The 18,402-nt window shown below is 44.2% G+C and overlaps 1 protein-coding gene across 5 annotated transcripts in view; it reads left to right on the forward strand.

Moving 5' to 3' along the window:
- Positions 1 to 18,402, forward strand: part of SBF2 (SET binding factor 2) — a 2,158,806-nt gene that overhangs the window by 1,698,356 nt on the left and 442,048 nt on the right. For all 5 annotated transcript variants that reach the window (XM_086955965.1, XM_086955960.1, XM_086955962.1 and 2 more), the window contains one exon: positions 8,710 to 8,886. In XM_086955965.1, coding sequence (XP_086812091.1) covers positions 8,710 to 8,886 — 177 coding nt within the window. The remainder of the gene's footprint in view (positions 1 to 8,709; positions 8,887 to 18,402) is intronic.

Below are 18,402 nucleotides of genomic sequence, written 5' to 3' on the forward strand. Positions count from 1 at the left end.
GCAGCTGCTCGACAGTGGAACAGGGGGCACTGGGCAACGCACCTTAAGCCTGCGGTGGGTGAGGAGCATTGTGGCTTGTCTCTGCCCCACCCAGCAGGATGCCACACCAAGAGCCGAGGAGAGCGAGAATGCTCCCACGTGACCAGGAACCTCACAGCTGCGCTGCAGTCAGTGGCAGAGAAGAGTCCTCAAGCCTCCCGCTCCTTGTAGCTGGAGAGGCATTGTTGTCCAGGACCAGCTGGTTGTGGCCGAAGACTGAGGTGAGTGGCCTGTCCCCTGCCTCACCGGGCCAATGGGGGCCCCACCTCCTTTTAGAGCCAGTCAGCCAAGCGAGGATGAAGCCTTGACGGAGGTCTCTCTTGGCCGTCTTGTTTGGGGAAGTACAGCCACATTTTGAAGCAGGCACGGGCCCGTGCCCCAAACGTGCAGATCAGTGCCTGAACACCAGGACGGTGTGCCTAGGGGTTGTGCCGAGGGCCCATTAGCACAGAGTCAACGCTGTAATACTGTGCCTGGAGTGGTAAAAGACTTTTGTAATTTTACAGCTTGGGGTGGATGGCACTGTGCTAATCCTGTGATGAACAAATTGAGTGCCACTGGTGTTGTAGGGTGCTCTATACAGGAGCTGCTGTCCACCTAAACTATGTAGAGTTCTCTGCATTATAAATATGTCCATATCAAAGCAATACCCTTCCAGTCTTGGAGTGCCGCTTAAATTATGCGAAAAAAGAAATCGAAGAACTCTTGGCAGGTTTCAAGTTTAGGTGGAAAGCAGCTCCTATATAGAGAACCCTACAACACCAACAATACTCTGAATCTGCTCACATCAAATGTCTGTTTTTCTAGCAAAGTTTTTAGGCATATGAACATCACAGTGCCATCCATGCCAAGGTAGAAAGTGACAGTCTCTTGCCAGTTTTACAGTAAATCCTGTAAGCATAGGATTAACTAGTGGCATCCATGCAAAACCGAAAAAGCCTTATTTATTCACTGACCAAAACAAAAAAGAAAGGTATGTTATAGTTAAATGAAAATGTCAATTGAAACATATAGCTTTACATTAACAAAACCACTAAAATTCACCAGTTATAGTGTTTTTATCCCTGCCATGTACACATTGTCATCATTGGTGTAATTTCAGATGTTGCAGTGATGTTATCAATGATGTCGTAGAAAATGGCATGATGATGTAATGTGTGAGGTAATTAGCAGTGCATGGAGAGCGCATAAGTTATGGCTACTTTAGGGCACAAGTTATAGTTACTTGAGATGACGATAACTGGTGACTGTCTGGGTTTTTCTAGCACTGGTTTTACTCTGGTATAAATGTGTCCTGGTGGGCCACCCTCTGCTCTCAGGCCATTTTGCAGTTCACAAGTACCATCAATTTTTTATTCCATAGTCCTTCTCTGCTGGTGAGCGGCACTGAGCTACCATCACCCTGTTCTACGGTTCTTTTACTTACGTGCATCCCTCATTCCCTCACAATGTCAGTGGTTTTGTGTGTTTAAAGCAGTATTTTACAGCTGAAATTTTCATCTAAATTTAAATAACCTTTTTTTCACAGATGTATTAATATGATGAAGAATGATAACAATAGGAGTGGGTTTGAGGGGGTTGTGTATTTTATAAAATACCTGGCTAGTAGGTAAACTATTATTTATTCGAGACTCAAATCAGTATGATTTGAAAGGGGGAGAGGGGTTAGAGGGGGAGAGGGAAGGGTGGATAACTATGTAACTACCTCCTTAAGAGTCCACATGTTTTAAGCGATCCCCTTGGCTTTTCCTCAGGACTAATGATCTGCCTCCTTGATACCTGTAGTGATCCTGTAGTGCTGTTGGCGTTAATTGCGCAAAAAATCTTTGCATCCACCCTTCCCTCTCATATTGTCATCATTCTACACTGTATTAATAACGTGTATTTGTAAAGCGCACGGTCACCCAGAAGGGTATCTTGGTGCTGAATAACCGATGTTTATTGTTATCCAACTCAATGGTACTCATTTTATCGACCTCAGAAGAATGAAAGGCTAAGTGGACCTGGCGGATTTGAACTTGTGACCATGAGGTCAAACACGGGCCCCTACAGTGGACACATTAGCCCACTAAGCCACCAGAAGTGCCTTAACGTCTCTTAGTGCTCACGCATAATTCGTAGGTCGCAGCAGGCCTCGTTCCACAGTGGAACGGGATGGACTCAATGATGAAGCATGCCACCAAAGGGCAACTCTAGTAGGTGAGAGTTATATAAGAAAACAACAAGTGTGTTTTCTTCATCTTGTGGAGGGGTATTTCGCAGCAAACTGAGTGGCTCCCTGTGTTTTGATTACTTTATTAGTAGGAGGAAAAGCCTCTATGTCCCTCTATCGCCTCTTCTTTTTTGAAAGTAATAAAAATAATTGGCATTAAATATTCTCAATAAACCCCTTTTAAAAAAAATACATCAACATGTCTTTGAGCCTTTTCACAAAACATTCAGGCGCCAAAAGGAAACAATAGAACCTACCACAATAGGTCCCTGCACTCCAGCTGGAGAGCATACAGCTCCAGCCCGGAACACTTTACAAAAAACTATGGTAGGCTGTCATGGATTCAATGACCCAGGAGATTTACTGTGTTTTTCAATGTTGCTGGGAGGCTGCTGACCACCATGCATCCCCTCACAAGATTAGACCTTGATGGTGCCCCTGCCACTCCTAGATGCACCACCAGCATAAAAAACTTGCAGGCCAGTATGTAGCACTCCCCAGCTGAAGCAGCGAATGTGAAACGAGCAGCTACTCCGCTCATTTCACATTCACATTTTCATTTTTAATTTGGGGGAGATGCTGACATTTTTAGAGATATCGCTGTTCCACGGTCGCGTCCACCTAACGTGTGGGTGCTCTGTTACCCGCTAAACATCCGTACCCAGCTTTGGAAAACCAAAGAACACGGCCAATCCAGGGTTGCATGTATCTCGCGACAAAACATGCCTTTGTCAAGGTAACAATCCTTACTTCCATCTGAAATAAAGACAGAGCCGCAATTCTAAAAACTGAAAAAATCCTCCATTAGGTGTCGCCCCATTGTGGTAAATGCATGCAATTACAAAACATAGTAAGAAGGGATATCCATATCAATAATAAATCTGAAACAAATATGTTTGACAGTGTTTACGATGTATAATATAATAATGAATAACATATGAATCCTGAATATAAACAAAAATATTTATTTATAAAGTTTTATATATTTGTAACTGCACTCATTCATACATTGAAGTCCTTCCCCTAAAGAACGGGGGTCAGAAGTCAAAAAGTCGCAGTCCAATATTGGTCCTTCTGGGTCAGATATGATACAAAATATAAACGGACAATTTCCATGCATGTGCCCCGTATAATCCGCCACAATGGGAAAATATGGCAAAGTGCAACTTCTACCCCATTGAGCACATACTGGCTATCATGATATCATAAATATCCTATGCAGTCATGGCTGCAATAAAAATCCAGGGTCAAAGTTGATGTGCGCAGTCATTAACACCTGTGTCGTTGGTATCTCTGGATAATCAGAATCACACGAGGATTCTATTTGACTGCAATGTTTTTCCTCGTTTTCACACTTTTATTGCGACAACTACATCCATTTTATAGATTTCAATTGTACTGTTTAAAACTACAATGCTATATATATTTAATGCGCTCTGATACTGTTTATAACTACAATGCTATATATATATATATGTGAAGCGCTCTGATACCCATTTCTGGGTCTTGTTCGCGCTATATAAAACACTAAATAAATAAGTAGAAATCCAATCTGACCCTGTCACCGGCAACCATCTCCATAGCCACATTACTCAATCGGTGAGAAGCCAAAACCCTCCCAGACACACCGAGCCGCACTTGACTCAGACCACAGCACAACCCCCCGTACAATAGCTTGCATAAAACGCTTTGAATGGTTGTGAAATACAATGGCAGGTCGGGAACCATCAATCATAAAATACTCATGAAGAAACATATATATGGTGAGAAAGGACGAAGAGCAAGCTATAGCTTTACTATAGTTGGTGCAGAAAGCATGGCTTTGTAATTTCTCCATCCGAAAGTGTGAACATTTCACTCATCATGTAGTGTCTCTGTATTGTGAAAATGTTGGTATCTGAGTCCCAAGTACAAATATTGATTTCAAGCTTTGTAGATGAGGCTTACAAGTGAGCCGGCCCTCCCTAAAAGAGCTCCCTTGTCTCTTCCATCCAGTGTTCTATCTAGTCATCCTTTCACCCTTTCATCCACCGGCTGATATCCACCATTTCACTTTTGCATTCTGTCATCCATTCATTTTTTTTTTTTTTTTTTTTTTAATTTTTGTAAACCTTTATTGTGCATTAGGCAAAGAACAAATACGGGCCCACAACCATCCGGCCAGCCACGGATACGTTTGTTGCACCAAAGTAATCAATACGGTGACACAGTATCACATTAATACAACATGCAAGCATTCAAAGTTACACTGGAAGATGTGTGATCCCGCGCCCAGGAGCCATGAAGGTTTGTTTTACATTTTAGTAGCAACTATTGACATCCGACAGTTCAGTTTTTTAATACAAAAAGAAAGGCAAAGAAAGTGGAGTCCGTGCAAGCGTGAGATGACAGTGCAGCAAGTATGCCACGCAATCAAGTTACCCAATAGTCAAGTCCCTCACGGCAGATTGGCAGCTCAAAATTTATGCAACAGGAGTTATACCAACCATCATATCGCCATCCACCGCCACCCGCCCCAAGCTGAAGCAAACCCGGACCCAAGAGAGAATAAAGAAAGAGAGACAAAACAAAGGAAAAAAATTCGAGGCACCATAGAAACCGAAATAAGAAAGCAAAAATCCCATCCCCCAACCCCCACCCTACACGCATGCAGAGGCTACGGCCTACCCCCCCCCAGCAGTGTGTCTGTCGCCCAATAAACCCGAAATATAGGACAAGGAAGAAAGAGGAGAAAAGAATAAGGAAGACTTATCACATCTGAATATATGGAGTAAGAAAAGAGCCTTCTAATCTATAACTCCCAAAAAAAGAAAAACAGGTCGGGAGGAGGTCAATTCCGCATACTCCCGGTCGCCGCCGGCCCCATAAACATCCGCCACCCCAATTATCATCAGCACAACAGTAATAGCAAACAATACTGTAAATGGGGTGAGTCATTTCTGAATACGCATACAAATCAGGCAAAAAGCAGTCCCAACCCAGTCCCCGCCCGTCGGTGCTTCAATTCCACTAAGGAAGTCGCCTAGCCCTGGCCCGATCGTGGATGTCCCCCCACACCCATCCCCCATGAAAATCCAATACCTCCGGAGACAAAGAAACAAAATGGCCGCTTTGAGAGAGGGGGAGGGACATAAGCGCAAAATGGACGTCGCCAGCCTCCAAAAAGTTCACTGTCCTCAGTTAAAAGTCTCACCGACACATCCTGATGGTAAAAGTACCACAACTGAGAAAATGAAAACCCCAAAAACAGAGCAAGCAAGGGGGCGAGAGGCCATGTAACTATTGCCCGGAACAGTGGCGATATTAAACAAGGCTGATAGTCAGTCTCGGAACGAGAGGGAAACAAAGTAGCACCAACCGGTCCGACAGATGGCCTTGATTTGTTACAAGCTCCGGTGAAAACAGTAACATCATTGCTGCGGACCATCGAAGACATTGTATCCCAGTCAGCCAGCTGTACAGGCAGATCCAAACTTTGTGGGGGATAGATCTCCCGCTCCCGCCTCAGGTCGTTCACAATGGCATCCAGCTTCACGCCCAATGCACTATAGCCGTGTTCCAGCGCCGATCTCAATTCACCCAGAGCAGCCATAACATCACCAATTGACCACGCAGGCTGCAGTTCCTTTTGTTTCAGATCAAAGGAGGATGAATGCAAACTGGCCCCCTGTGTGCACATGGGTTCGCAGTCACAGGGCGAGGACGGGCTATCCTCCCCACAGCACAAGTGAAATGGCGTCGCCATCTTGCCGGCACTATAGCGCTGGAGCCGGTGGTGGGGGGTTCGCGAGGCACTACCGAGGATCGATGCAAGCCCTTGGTGTCTCCAGGGTCATCTCACGGTCAGCGGCTTTTCGCCTGGAGCTGCATCAGCGTGGTTAGTTAGTCAGGGCGGAGGGGGGGGGGCTCGCCGATGCCAGGCAGGAGCAGCGATGGGGTCGAGGCGGTACTCCGTCAGCGTCTCAAAAAGGAGTCTATCACCCAACGCGGCTGCCACAAATACTCACGCTACCACTTCAATGCGCGATGTGATCCTTGGCAGACTGTGCAGGACATTCTACGTCCCGAGCAAAGGCAGCGCCCTCCACACTCCGGCTCCAAGCGAGCAGCCCGGCCGAAACGGAGCCGCAGGGATCCGGCGGTGCGCAGCAATACCAGCTGGGGTCCAGGGCAGTTAGGCAAATCCAGGATATCTTCGAACACCGGGCAGTCGGAGAATCCGGAGGAACGCTGGCGAAGTCAGCACAGCTCACCGCACATCCCGCAGGTGATTTGCTTCAGGATATCAAGCAGGATGATAGTGCGGGATTCAAGGGCCGGCGGAGCCGAGAGCTCACACGTCCGCTCCGGTCGCCATCTTGGCTCCTCCCCATCCATTCATTTTTTTAATCTATTATAGAATTGCTACCATTCCATCCATTCACTCGTCTTTCCTTCCATCCATACATCCCTCAGCTGTGCAAGTACATTTTTATATCTATCGACCAATCATTTGACTTACTTATCCGTAACGTTTTCATCCATCTGTTGATGCTTCCATCCATCCTTCCATCATCTTTGTTTTCCATTTATTCTGCCATCCATCCGTCTTCTCAGATTTCCATTTACTCTGCCCTTCTTTCATCCTTCCATCTATCCATTCATCCATCAGTCGCTCAGATTTATATTCACTCTGCCATCCTTCCACCTACTCATTCATCCATCCCTCACTCTAATTTCAATTTACTCTGCTATTCTTTCACCTACCCATCTGTCCTTTGATATTCATTTACTATGCCAACGTTTCACCCACCCACCCATTCTTCTTCTCAGATTTCCATTTGCTCTGCCATCTTTACACCTAAATATCTATCCATCCTCCCACTTTTCCATTTACTTTGCCATCCTTTCACCCTCTTGTCCACCCATCCTCTCAGATTTTCATTTAGTCTTCCATGCTTCACACACCCACCCAGCTATACTCATCTAATCTTTTCACCTATTCACCCACCCATCCATGCACCCATCCATGCATCCGTTCAATAACCGTCCTATCACCCACTGATCCAAACGTCCTTTGCCCACCCATCATTTTATCCACTCACCCATCCTTTCACCCGTACACCCACCATCCTTTCATCCACTCATCCAAACATCCTTTTGCCCAACCATAATTTTACCCATTAATCCATTCTTTCACTCACACATCCATGCTTCCTTTCACCCACCATCCTTTCAGCTACTCATCTATCCATCCACCCCATCCTTTTTTTATCCATTCATCCTTCTTTCCCTTTTCTATCAACCCATCTTTTTTTTCTTTATTGCTTTAATGTTTAGCTTTTGTCTGCCAAGTTGTAAACATAAGAGGCCCATAAAGAGCGCTACCCCTGCTGTAGCTGCTAAAGCAGGGTGTTCACAACGCCTTTGCTTGGTAGTAAGAAACATCAGAGAACCCAATGGTTCTTTCGGGCCATTTTTTTAAACACCCTTAATTATTTGGATGCACCTTAACTGTAACCAAGGAAAGTGAATTAGTTGGTCATTTCAACAATAAAAAACACAGGCATCACAAAATGTAGTGGATACATGTATTCTAACCAACACTAGGAACACCGATTTAGCAGTTAAAAACTGACTCCAAATAAGGGTGTTACAAAGGCGAACTGGTGACTGTGGAGTTCAGTGGTACAACAGTGGCTGCTGATGGCTCAAACAGCCAAAACGTGGTTTAAAGGTGATCGATTTTCATTGAATGTCCTTCTTAGAGGGTGGTATATGGAAAGTCCGGAGTTTAAAAATGAATTGATGTTTTAACCTCAGTGGCATGCATTCGCAGGATCATCATCAGGGCAGTAATATTTCAGGGTGTAGTTTCCCTGTATTTACTTGTAAGGCAGCATAAAACGAATTTAAGGTAATTCAAAAGTAGATAACCCAGACATTTGTTTGGAAGACTTATGAGAGTAACATCTTATTAAATAGAACCACATTTTTCAGTGCTCAAAGTGGCAGGAGAAACGTGCATCACAGTACAGTGATAATCATGCTACACACACTTTTCTTGCTGCTGTAGACAGTGACTCTTTCACTGTCTCATGGGCATCTCACCCCCTTACACTAAATACCAATATTCACACTGATCTTTGAGAAATAAATTCTGCCAGTTCAATGCCTCACTAACCAGGGAACTATCCAGGGCTCCTTAAATTTGATAGCAATTCTCAGGTTCCTAGAGATATTGGGCTATCTCTCTACATGACACATGTTAGGAATTTAAAACTATGTCACCATGTTTTCTTCTCTGCTGACGTTTTGGAACTTATTTTATGTGGTATCTATAAAACGCTTAGTTTAAAAAACCTGCCACTCATAAATAATGAGCGAATAAAAAAGAAACCAATTTGTATTGACGTAATCCTTGGATTTGCTGTGATACTATTTGTCTGATTAAATCCTGTTGTCCTCTTTCCTCATAGGGCTTCAAGCTGGACTTCGTATTAAACTGTGAATTTGTTCCGGTTGAGTTCAGCGATATCCGGCAGGTTAAAGCAAGTTTTAAAAAGCTGATGAGAGCCTGTGTTCCTAGTTCAGTGTCTGCTGATTCTGAAATAACATTCCTCAAAGCACTTGGGGAATCGGAGTGGTTTCTGCAGGTAAGTGACAGATGTTTTGAAGCATTTTATATGGTTGTGTCCTAGTCGTTATGCCTATTTAGATATTTATTGTGTCCGTCTGCTGACCTGAATGCAGGTACTTTTTTGATAGGTATAATACTGCAAGTACTATTTCAATTTGGTGCTTTAGTATGGATTACATTGCGATAAAGAGTTGATGACTTGGGGGGACGGGGGGCTTTTAATTGATAATTTGGGAACAATTTAGTGACCTCTGAGGACTTAATAAATTATGTCAAAGAGCGTGCATGAATGAGAACAATGTTATTTGTATTGACTTTTGATGACATGAAGGACATTGTGCAGATTTGGAGAGTGACAGAAGATGTTGGTAATCGTGTACTATAATAAATGTTCTACTAAAACGAATAATGCTCCAGGTCATCAGTTTTAAGATGCCACAGCCCTTTTTTCCTTCACGTACTGTGATGTGTGACTACGTTCGTTTTACTGTATCATCTAAAACGATCCTAAGAACAAGAGAACACCCTCTATTTTTTGTTCACATTACTTATTTTTCATTTTTCCTCACCATGGATCAGATACTGAAAATATATTTTGCCTAGACTGGTAACCGCATAGCCTTGTTATGTGTGCACACTCAATGCCAGAGTAGGAAGGCTAGTGAACTTTGGTGATTAAAGATGAGGACTCCCTCACTCTTTCAGCCTAATGATACATGTAGATTTTACAACTACTGTATAAATCCCACTAGGTAAGTTTCACATTGTCCTTTCCAGCTGACATTTCATAGCATGTTACACTGTGTTCAAAAGTCTGCCTACAAAAATGAAGATTAGAAATTTCATATTTCTTTTAAAGCAGTTTGTATTTTATTAATTGGCAGAACTGAGACTCTGTACTATCATGCTCCCTCCATGGTTCACATTATATAAAGTAATCATTGCCTCTCAATGATTGATGTCCGTCCATCTGTTTTAGAAGTTTGGACATTTCATAGTACTGTGCTTGCCTCATTCGACTAACAGTAGGCACTCCACTGTTTCTTTACTTAGCTTGAAGAGAGACCTTTAAATGTATACAGTTTAGTTTGACCACTGTTTTGGATTTGTTTTTGTTTTTTTATTTCTTCATCTTTATAATTCCACATTACTGCTCATGTAGTCACTAGACCCCTACATATATTTTCTGATATCTCCATTTCTTTTAAGTTTCTTATAAATTTCACAAAAAGAACAAGAACACCAAACTCTGCCGTGACAAACTGGAATTGACAGATCTTTTTGGATAGAATTACTGTTTATCAGGCATTGTTAATCATTCAGTCGGTATTTGTAGAGTGCGACTAATCACCTGCGAGGGTATACAGGTGCTAGGTTCTTGCTGGGATCAGTTGAAAAGCCAGGCCATAGTTGATTAGGTAATCCTATGAATGCCCAAAATTGAGTTATCATTTAGTATTATTTCATAAGGAAAATTTCTGGACAAATGCTCCCTTTTTATTTTGCCGTTGTAGCTCTTCCTCTAACACTACGTCTAGATACGTCTCTCATCTTTGCACATGTTTTTATCTGTTCTTTTTGCCGGGTTTCTTTTCTCATGCTCTATCCCTTGTTTCTGCTTCTTGAAAATGTCACAGAAGAAATAGAAAACAAATTACTGCGACACATCTTTATTTTGTTACTTTTTTTTCCCTCTTCCTACTACATTATATGCAAATACATGCGATTCCATTTTTTTCTGTAGAATTTGAAGAGGTTTTTGAGCATGTACTGGCTATTAATGTCAGGTTTTCTGTCATGTCAGGCTATCCTTACCCTCAATTAAAGGACATTGTTTCTTGCTTTTTGACAGATACAGAGTGAATTTCATCTACTCCCACATTGCCAAGTTGTGGCAAATCTTCTAGAATGTGAACGTTTACAGGATTTCCCCCCCAGCTTTATTTGTGCCATTGGAGCCAGATTTGTCTGTGCAGCTGATACTTTTGGATAATATCTGTTGGACTTGGCCCTTTCTGCACGATCACCCCAGATTTTATGCTCTCCTTAACAAAACAGATTTTTGTTTGCTTTTAGGACTCTGCACACTTTACTTCTACACTCGGGTCTAAACATGTTACAAATTGACACCTGATTGGTCCATTTCATTAACTTATAAGTCCCTAGTATATGGTACTACATGTACCCAGGATCTGTTAATCAAATGCCGCTAGCTGGCTTAAGCACTCATTGTGCCACCCTCTAAAGTACTGTAAAGCATGTCTCTTGCCTGCCAGTGCAGCCTGCAGTCCAGTTTTAAACTGCCACTTCAAACTTGTAAAATAAACCTTTTGCACGCTTAAACTTTCCTTTATACTACTTATATGTCACCCCTAAGGTGGGCCTTAACAACTCGTAGGTTTAGTTTAGTGCAAGTTTATTAAATAATTGCTAATTTACTTAAAACGATTGCAATAACATTAGACTGGATGTTGTTTCATGATTCCATGTTGTACATAAAAAATAAGAGGTTCAAAATTGAGTCTTTACATTCTCATTAAAGAAGTATCGGATTATAAAGGGTAAAAATTGTGAAGTTAAATGTAGTAGTGAACTGGGACAGCAACATTATCTCCTGTTAAGTTTAGCTCCGTAGTTCGACGTTGCATGTGAAAAAGAATAGCAGGTTTACATTTTCAGCTCACAGCTCATAGCGCACGGTGCATAGTATTTCAAAAGCAGGACATGTATTTTTCCTGTTTTACATGTCCCGGCAAAGAAAGTTGTTTTTTACTACTGGAAGGCTAGCTCTCGCACAGATAAGTGAAAAGGTCAGTTTTAAAACAGCTAGAGAAATACTTCTTCCACATATTTGAATTATAATTTTAAATCATTTACAGTAAAGTCATAATTTGATAGAGACGTGTAGCTGCAGATTCCTTAACTTAGAATATCCCCAGGTGTCAGACTGGATCCGGAAAATGTTACCCAGCAGCACTTCTGCGTGCCGGGGGGCAGCTCCGTACAGCTCCGCACTGACGTCGTCCATGGACGTGACGTCAGCGGAGCCTTATATGCGCCGGCGCGCGACATCAGTATCCTTTTTTTTTTTGCGTCACAACGCGGATCCTGGAAACCAGCAGTTCCTGGCCTAGTTTTGGGCCTTCTCGGCACCGCTGGTGTTGTACCGGAACAGTGTGCAAAGCTCTCTGGGTTCAAAGCCTGTGAGGCTTGTGCATGTCAGATGTCTGGCAATGACCTGCACTTTTTTTGCATGTGGTGCCTTTGCGTGCACCACGATTCCAAAGATTGTGGCGACTGTCAACAGATGAAGCCGAAGTCCCTACGGGATCGTTACCGTGGAGCCCAGCCTCTTCACGTCGCCGCTCTCCCTCTGCAGAGGGGGCTAGTTCCCGAGGCCGCTCCTGCGATCAGCACCCTAAAAAAGGTAATTGGGGCCACAAGTGTCCACTGAGGTACACCTCCTGTAGGCGTGCCCCTGGCGCTCACTCCTCTCGTAAGAAGTCAGCGGAGTCAGCTATGGGCGCCCGGAGGTTACCTCTCCATACCCTCCTTTTCCAGGAGTTGGAGCGATGCGTGCCCAAATGAAGGCCTACTCCCGGGCTCTTCAGGCCTACTTCGATGCCCCTCTCTCCCTGGCGCGCCTTTGGGCCCCACAGAGGCGGAGGGTAGTCAGGCCGGGCCCTCGTCGACGGATCCTTCCCCTACCAGAGCTGTGTGCCCCGACTCCGGAGCTGAGGCGACGGCGTTGGGCCGTGGCCCAGACCGTCCTGGTAGCTCCAGCACACACCGCCAGTCAATGCATAGCCTTGTGCGACTTCCTGTGCAGCTTCCTGCGCGGACGGCGGAAACTGCCTCGTCGATGCCAGGCTCACACCGCCAGTCAACGCATAGCCCTGTGCGGCTTCCTGCACGGACGGCAGAAGCGGCGTCAGCGGCGCCGGACTCGCAGCCTGGCTCCAAGTCAGACCCAAAGCCGGGCTCGACGTCCAAACCCACAGCCGACTCTAAGCCTGCTCCCACGTCTGGGGCAATGCATGATCTGACGCCGGTAGACGTCCAGGTAGCAACCCCAGTGGAGGTCGTTGACGTCCAGTCGACTCCAACACGGCGCCCACTGACTCCACTGTCGACGCATCCATTGCCGCTGGTGTCCATACGTTCATCAACACCGGAGTCCATGCCTGAGGTTGACCTCCCTCCGGATTACTCGCTTCTGACTCCTCAGCGGTGCCAGGCGACACCTGTATCCGCTGCAGCCCTTACGGAAGCTGTTGCTTCCCCTGGTCGGGGGTCACTGGTGCAGGTCCCTAGTGTGGCATGGCCTTCGGGTCGTTCCCAGCCCTGCTTTTTATGGCAACTGGGAGGATTAGTCTCCAACAGTCTCCTACAGACGGCCTCTTGTCCCCTCCTAGATTGACTACTGAGCTAGGGGCGGCCTATGCGCGGACTATCAACAGGGCAGCTGCTATCCTCTGCTTTCAGCCTCCTGTAGTACCCCTCATTCCCGATCCCTTAATGGATCTGCTTCATCTCAAGCCTGTTACCGTGGATTCCTTGCTACCCCTTGGGGTGCTTTATTAGAAGTCCTGCATGGCAGATGGGCACGCCCTATTCTGGAGCCCCGGTTTATCGGGCCATTGCTAGTAGGTACTGTCCTGCCCTGGGGAATCCACTTTGCCTGTTCCTCCACCCTACTGCTCTGGGCCGAGTAATTCAGCCGGCTTTTGGGTACAAAGACTCCTCCACTTTGCCTTTCTTTCCTCCCACCCGGGAATCCCGGTGGTTGGATGCATGTGGAAGACAGCTTTTTGCTTCTTCTAGCGCGGCCATCCGTGCTTTAAACACTACATGCATGTTTGCACGTGCGTCCTACGTACTCTGGGACTCCATGGCTAAACGTCCTTCTTCCCTTCCAGAGGAATTGCGCCCAGAGTTTCTCCGTCTTGTTCTTTACGGCAAAGAGATGGCACATTTTTCAACACGCTCCTCCCTGGATACCACAGACTCTGTGGGCTGTGCCCTTTCATGGTCGTTGGCTGTGCGCCGCCATGCCTGCATGCGCGACAGTCGCTTCCCTGATAATATTCGGGAGAGCCTCCAAGACGTGCCATTTAACAGAATAGACCTATTTGGGTCCCACGCGGATTCAGCGATCTCCAGGCTTTTGTCAGGGCTACCATAATTCTGCTGTGCCACTGACTGACTTTCTTTCTGGTTGCGGGTCTTCCTTTACGGCCCGGTTTTTATCAGAGACAGGTTTGTGTCTCTGTATTGTCTGTATAGCCGTATGGCTGGGTTGCTTTTGTTTTCAGTCCTCTGACTGTCTTTTTCGCCAAGAGGACCACCTTCTTGCTAGGGGTTGACCCTTTCCCTATGTGGGTATTGGCTGGTGCCAGGTGTCTGCATTTGCCTTCGTAAGCTCCTGTGGAGTTTTCTTTGTGAGTATCCCTCTGGGACTCATATACCCCTTTAATGCGTCCTGCAGGGTCGCATAGTTCTACTGTCTGTAGTACTTCGACTCCTGGTCTAGCTCTATGCTGTGTAATATCTACCTCGCAAGGCCTGGCTTCCTGCTTTTTGTCACATGGTCCGTCTTTTGGTGCCAGCCCCTTCTGGGTTGTTCTTGCCAGTAAGGAGTTGCCGTGGCACAGAATTTTCTACATTGAACAAACTGTCTATAGATAACAGAGGGAAGGAGAAGGTGAAAAATTAGAAAAATAAGAAGAAATCACCTACTGGACTGAATGTGGCTTCATTGTGTGGGAAGTCAATTCCAGAAAATAGCCCCTTGCGCAAATGGGTACAGGCAAAGGGGGGCTTTAAGAGCTCGGTATCTGCCGGCACCCCAGCGAAATATCAATTGACGTCGTCAGCGGAGGGTAGTCCTAAGATGGGGGCCTTAGAGGGAGTAAGGCCCACGCACAATACAGAAGGCATTCAAGAAGGCACTCAAGCTACTCAAAGTACTCAAGGAAATCAAGATACTTGCAAAGCGACTGCAATTGGGAGCACAGCAATAGTAACAACAACGACAGCTAACAATGAAGAGGCTACAACACCATCACTAAATTTAATATTACAACTGCTGAAGCAGCAAAGGCAGGAAGCCCAACCTCACTGCACTCGGGTCCTAGAAAATAATAGTAGAGTACAGCAGTCTCTACAAGAGATGGCAAGTAAGCTAGGAGACCTAACTCAAGATATTTCAGAGCTACAACAGAGGGTCGCAGATACTGAGGAACAATCCACTTGCGCAGATGGATTTCAAAGAAACACGACGACCAAATCACATCGATACAGATTAAATTGGAAGATATGCAAAATCGACAAAGTCGGCAAAATCTAAGACTTTTTGGTGTCCCTGAAGGTTCGGAGGGGGCTGACCCGAGGACTTATACGGTGCAGCTATTTCAAAAGGCTTTCACTGATCTTTCTGATTGGGATTGGGACTCTCAGAGGGTTCATAGATTGCCAACAGTTCAAAGGAACAAAGGCGGGCAATATCCACGACCGATTATGATTTATTTTGGACATTTTTTGTTGAGACAGGCAGTTGCACTCAGAGCTTGACCTAATTCACAAGTCAAGGTTAGGGACGTTAGCTTTTTTGTTAGATTGGATTTAGGCAAAGCTACCATGGATAGGCATTGGAGGTTACCATGTTATGTCAATATATAGATCCAATAAAAGCGCTTGGAGCGCAGGTATATTTACAAGAACCCGGGCGCTTAAAAATCTTTAAGGATGTCCAAACCTACTTCTTTGTTGGAGAAAAATGTTAGAATAATGGAGCCATTGCAAAGTGGCAAACTGGGGTTGCAGAGCAAAAGTAAATGGGGGCTATAAAGTATTGGTTTCTGGATGTCTAGAAGTCCTGCATGAATTCTAATGCATATTTTAGCTAAAGCTCAGATTGTATCCATGGTTAAGCAGAAGTGGAGTATCCTACATTAAGATTGTAAAAGAAGCTGACCGTATTAATGCATGTGGTATATGCAAGGGTTATGTAAGGCTGGTACTTTTGTAGCTGATGTATTGTTTCCTTTCTCTCCCTTACATATTCTGTTTTTCTTTCTCTTTTTGAATGGCCAGAAGGAGGGTAACTGTGGTCTAATTTAAGTATTATTCTATAGTCTGAAGAAATTGTTGATATATTTTATGAGGGGGTGCGGGGCGAGGCTCCTGGCTCATGGCTGAAGCTCGGTAAGAGCTGCTTTGCCAACAGCAGCTGGGTAAAAGGGGGAATCCTCTTTCATGAGACAGGGAGGGGGAGAGCATACATGTCGAGTTTGGGGTGGGGGAGGTCGTGGGAAAAGGGGGCAGAAAAATGAAAAATCATCACTAGGGCACAAAAGGTTTAAGATAATTGGTGGGGTGTTAGCTAATTTTGTTCATGATAGTGCATTAAGAATTGGCATATTGGATGCGACAGTAGAAGTAGAGGAGGCATTGTTAAAAATCAGAAAATTTAATCATGGATAAGTTTAAATGTATGGTTTGGAATGTGGCGGGCTTAAATAGCACAACTAAACATAAACTAGTCTGTGAGGAGTTGAGAACTCCAACCCCAGATAGTCGTTATAACAGAAACTCATATTGCTTACATAGACCGAAATTTGCTAAAACATTTGGGGTACGAGGTCATTATATGTACTACCCAATCAATATCTGCAAAAGGTGTAGCAATTTTAATAGACAAGAGATTTAATTGAGTGCTAAAAACTCAATCGGACCAGCGAGGGACGTGGGCTATTATACAGTTTGAGAAGTTGAGTAAAAAATCGGTAGTTTCTGCAATATATTGCCCCAATGTGGATGACTCTGCTATTTTTGAATATCTTAGTATGGAATTGTTAAACTGGGAGGGCGAAAAATTGATCATGGGGGACTTTACCTGCATTATAGATTACGGCTTAGAGTCTTCTGGGAAAGGACGGATTCAGAGAATGCGCAATACACGGGGCGCCATACTCCAAACGGCAAGGTTACACTCCGTTAAAGACCTATGGAGAAATAAATATGCAGCAATACCAGGATTTACATTCTTCTCTGCTCCTCATAAATCTTACTCAAGGATAGATATGGCATGGGTATCAGAGGGTCTAACTAGAACAACAGATATGGAAATCTTCCCCTGCGTAACATTGGATCATAATCCTAATATTTTAGTATTTAAGATCGATACAGTAAGGAGGCAGATTAGACCATTCTCTTTCCCGAGATACTTGCTGACAGATGGTGATTACCTAGATAATATGGTGCGAGACTTAGAAGAATTTTTTAGAATTAATACAGGGACAACATCACCAATAATTGTGTGGGATACAATGAAAGCATTTGCCCGGGGTATTACACAAAAATATATTTTTTTCCAGAATAAGAAACGCAAAAATGAAATGGAGTCTCGGTTGAGCACTCTACGAAATCTTGAGTTGCAGCATGTGGAAGTGGTGATTAAGGGCCAGACAAATCAGGAGACTCTACTTCTAGCACTAATTGATGCTAGAGTGTTAGTAAAGAAGCTTCTAAGAGATAAAATGGCCACAAGCTATACTAAATGTTGACGTGAAAAATATGAATATGGGGAGCATGTAAGGCAGGTACTGGCCTATCAAACTGCAGAGGCAAAAGCAAAAACAAGAATAAGTGCTATAAGGGGGGCGGATGGACATCTGCATACCGAATCATCTGCAATTTTAGAGCAATTCCATATGTTTTATCAGAAGCTTTATTCAATTGCATGGGCTCCAAATTAGGAAGAAATTGATGGTTATATTGAGGATAGTTGCATACCAGTATTAGATGCGGATGAGGCAACTACAGTAGAGGATATAGTATCAGTGGAAGAGGTGCAGTTGGCGATATCGACACTACCAACGGGAAAGGCGGCGGGAGATGACTCACTACCTTTAGAATTCTATAAATCATTTAAAAAGGTATTGTTGGTGCCTATATGTAGAGTGATCCAAGCAGTGGCAAGCAATGGACAAATACCTAAATCGTGGAACATAACACAAATTATATTTTTTTTGAAAAAGGGTAAATCACCAACAGAATGTGGATCATATCAACCAATTTCTCTTATTAACACTGGCGCTAAGATCTCAAAAATGTTGGCTACTCGATTAGCTCCACTTATGCCTCATTTAGTTTCAGATGCACAACATAGTTTTATCATGGGGAGGGACACCACTACTCACGTAAATATGGCGATAGCAGTGTTTGATTTGGAAGATAAGAAGGGGATCGAATTTGGGATGTTATTTTTAGACGCTGAAAAGGAGTTTGATCGCGTTAGATGGGATTTTTTATGGGCAGTACTGGCTAAAATCGGTTTTGGTATTCAGTTTTTGACCTGGCTAAGCTATTTTATAGGGGACTATGCTCACCTTCATTTCAGATTTTGTGTGGGCTAAGGCAGGGATGTCCTCTGTCCCTACTGCTATTCGCTCTGTATATAGAGTCATTCACATGCACATTAAAAAACTGCATACAGATTAAACCATTGGAAGCGGATAGTCTTAATCTT

Source organism: Lissotriton vulgaris, chromosome 2_1 (genome assembly GCF_964263255.1).
Source record: "Lissotriton vulgaris chromosome 2_1, aLisVul1.2, whole genome shotgun sequence".
Taxonomy (NCBI): domain Eukaryota; kingdom Metazoa; phylum Chordata; class Amphibia; order Caudata; family Salamandridae; genus Lissotriton; species Lissotriton vulgaris.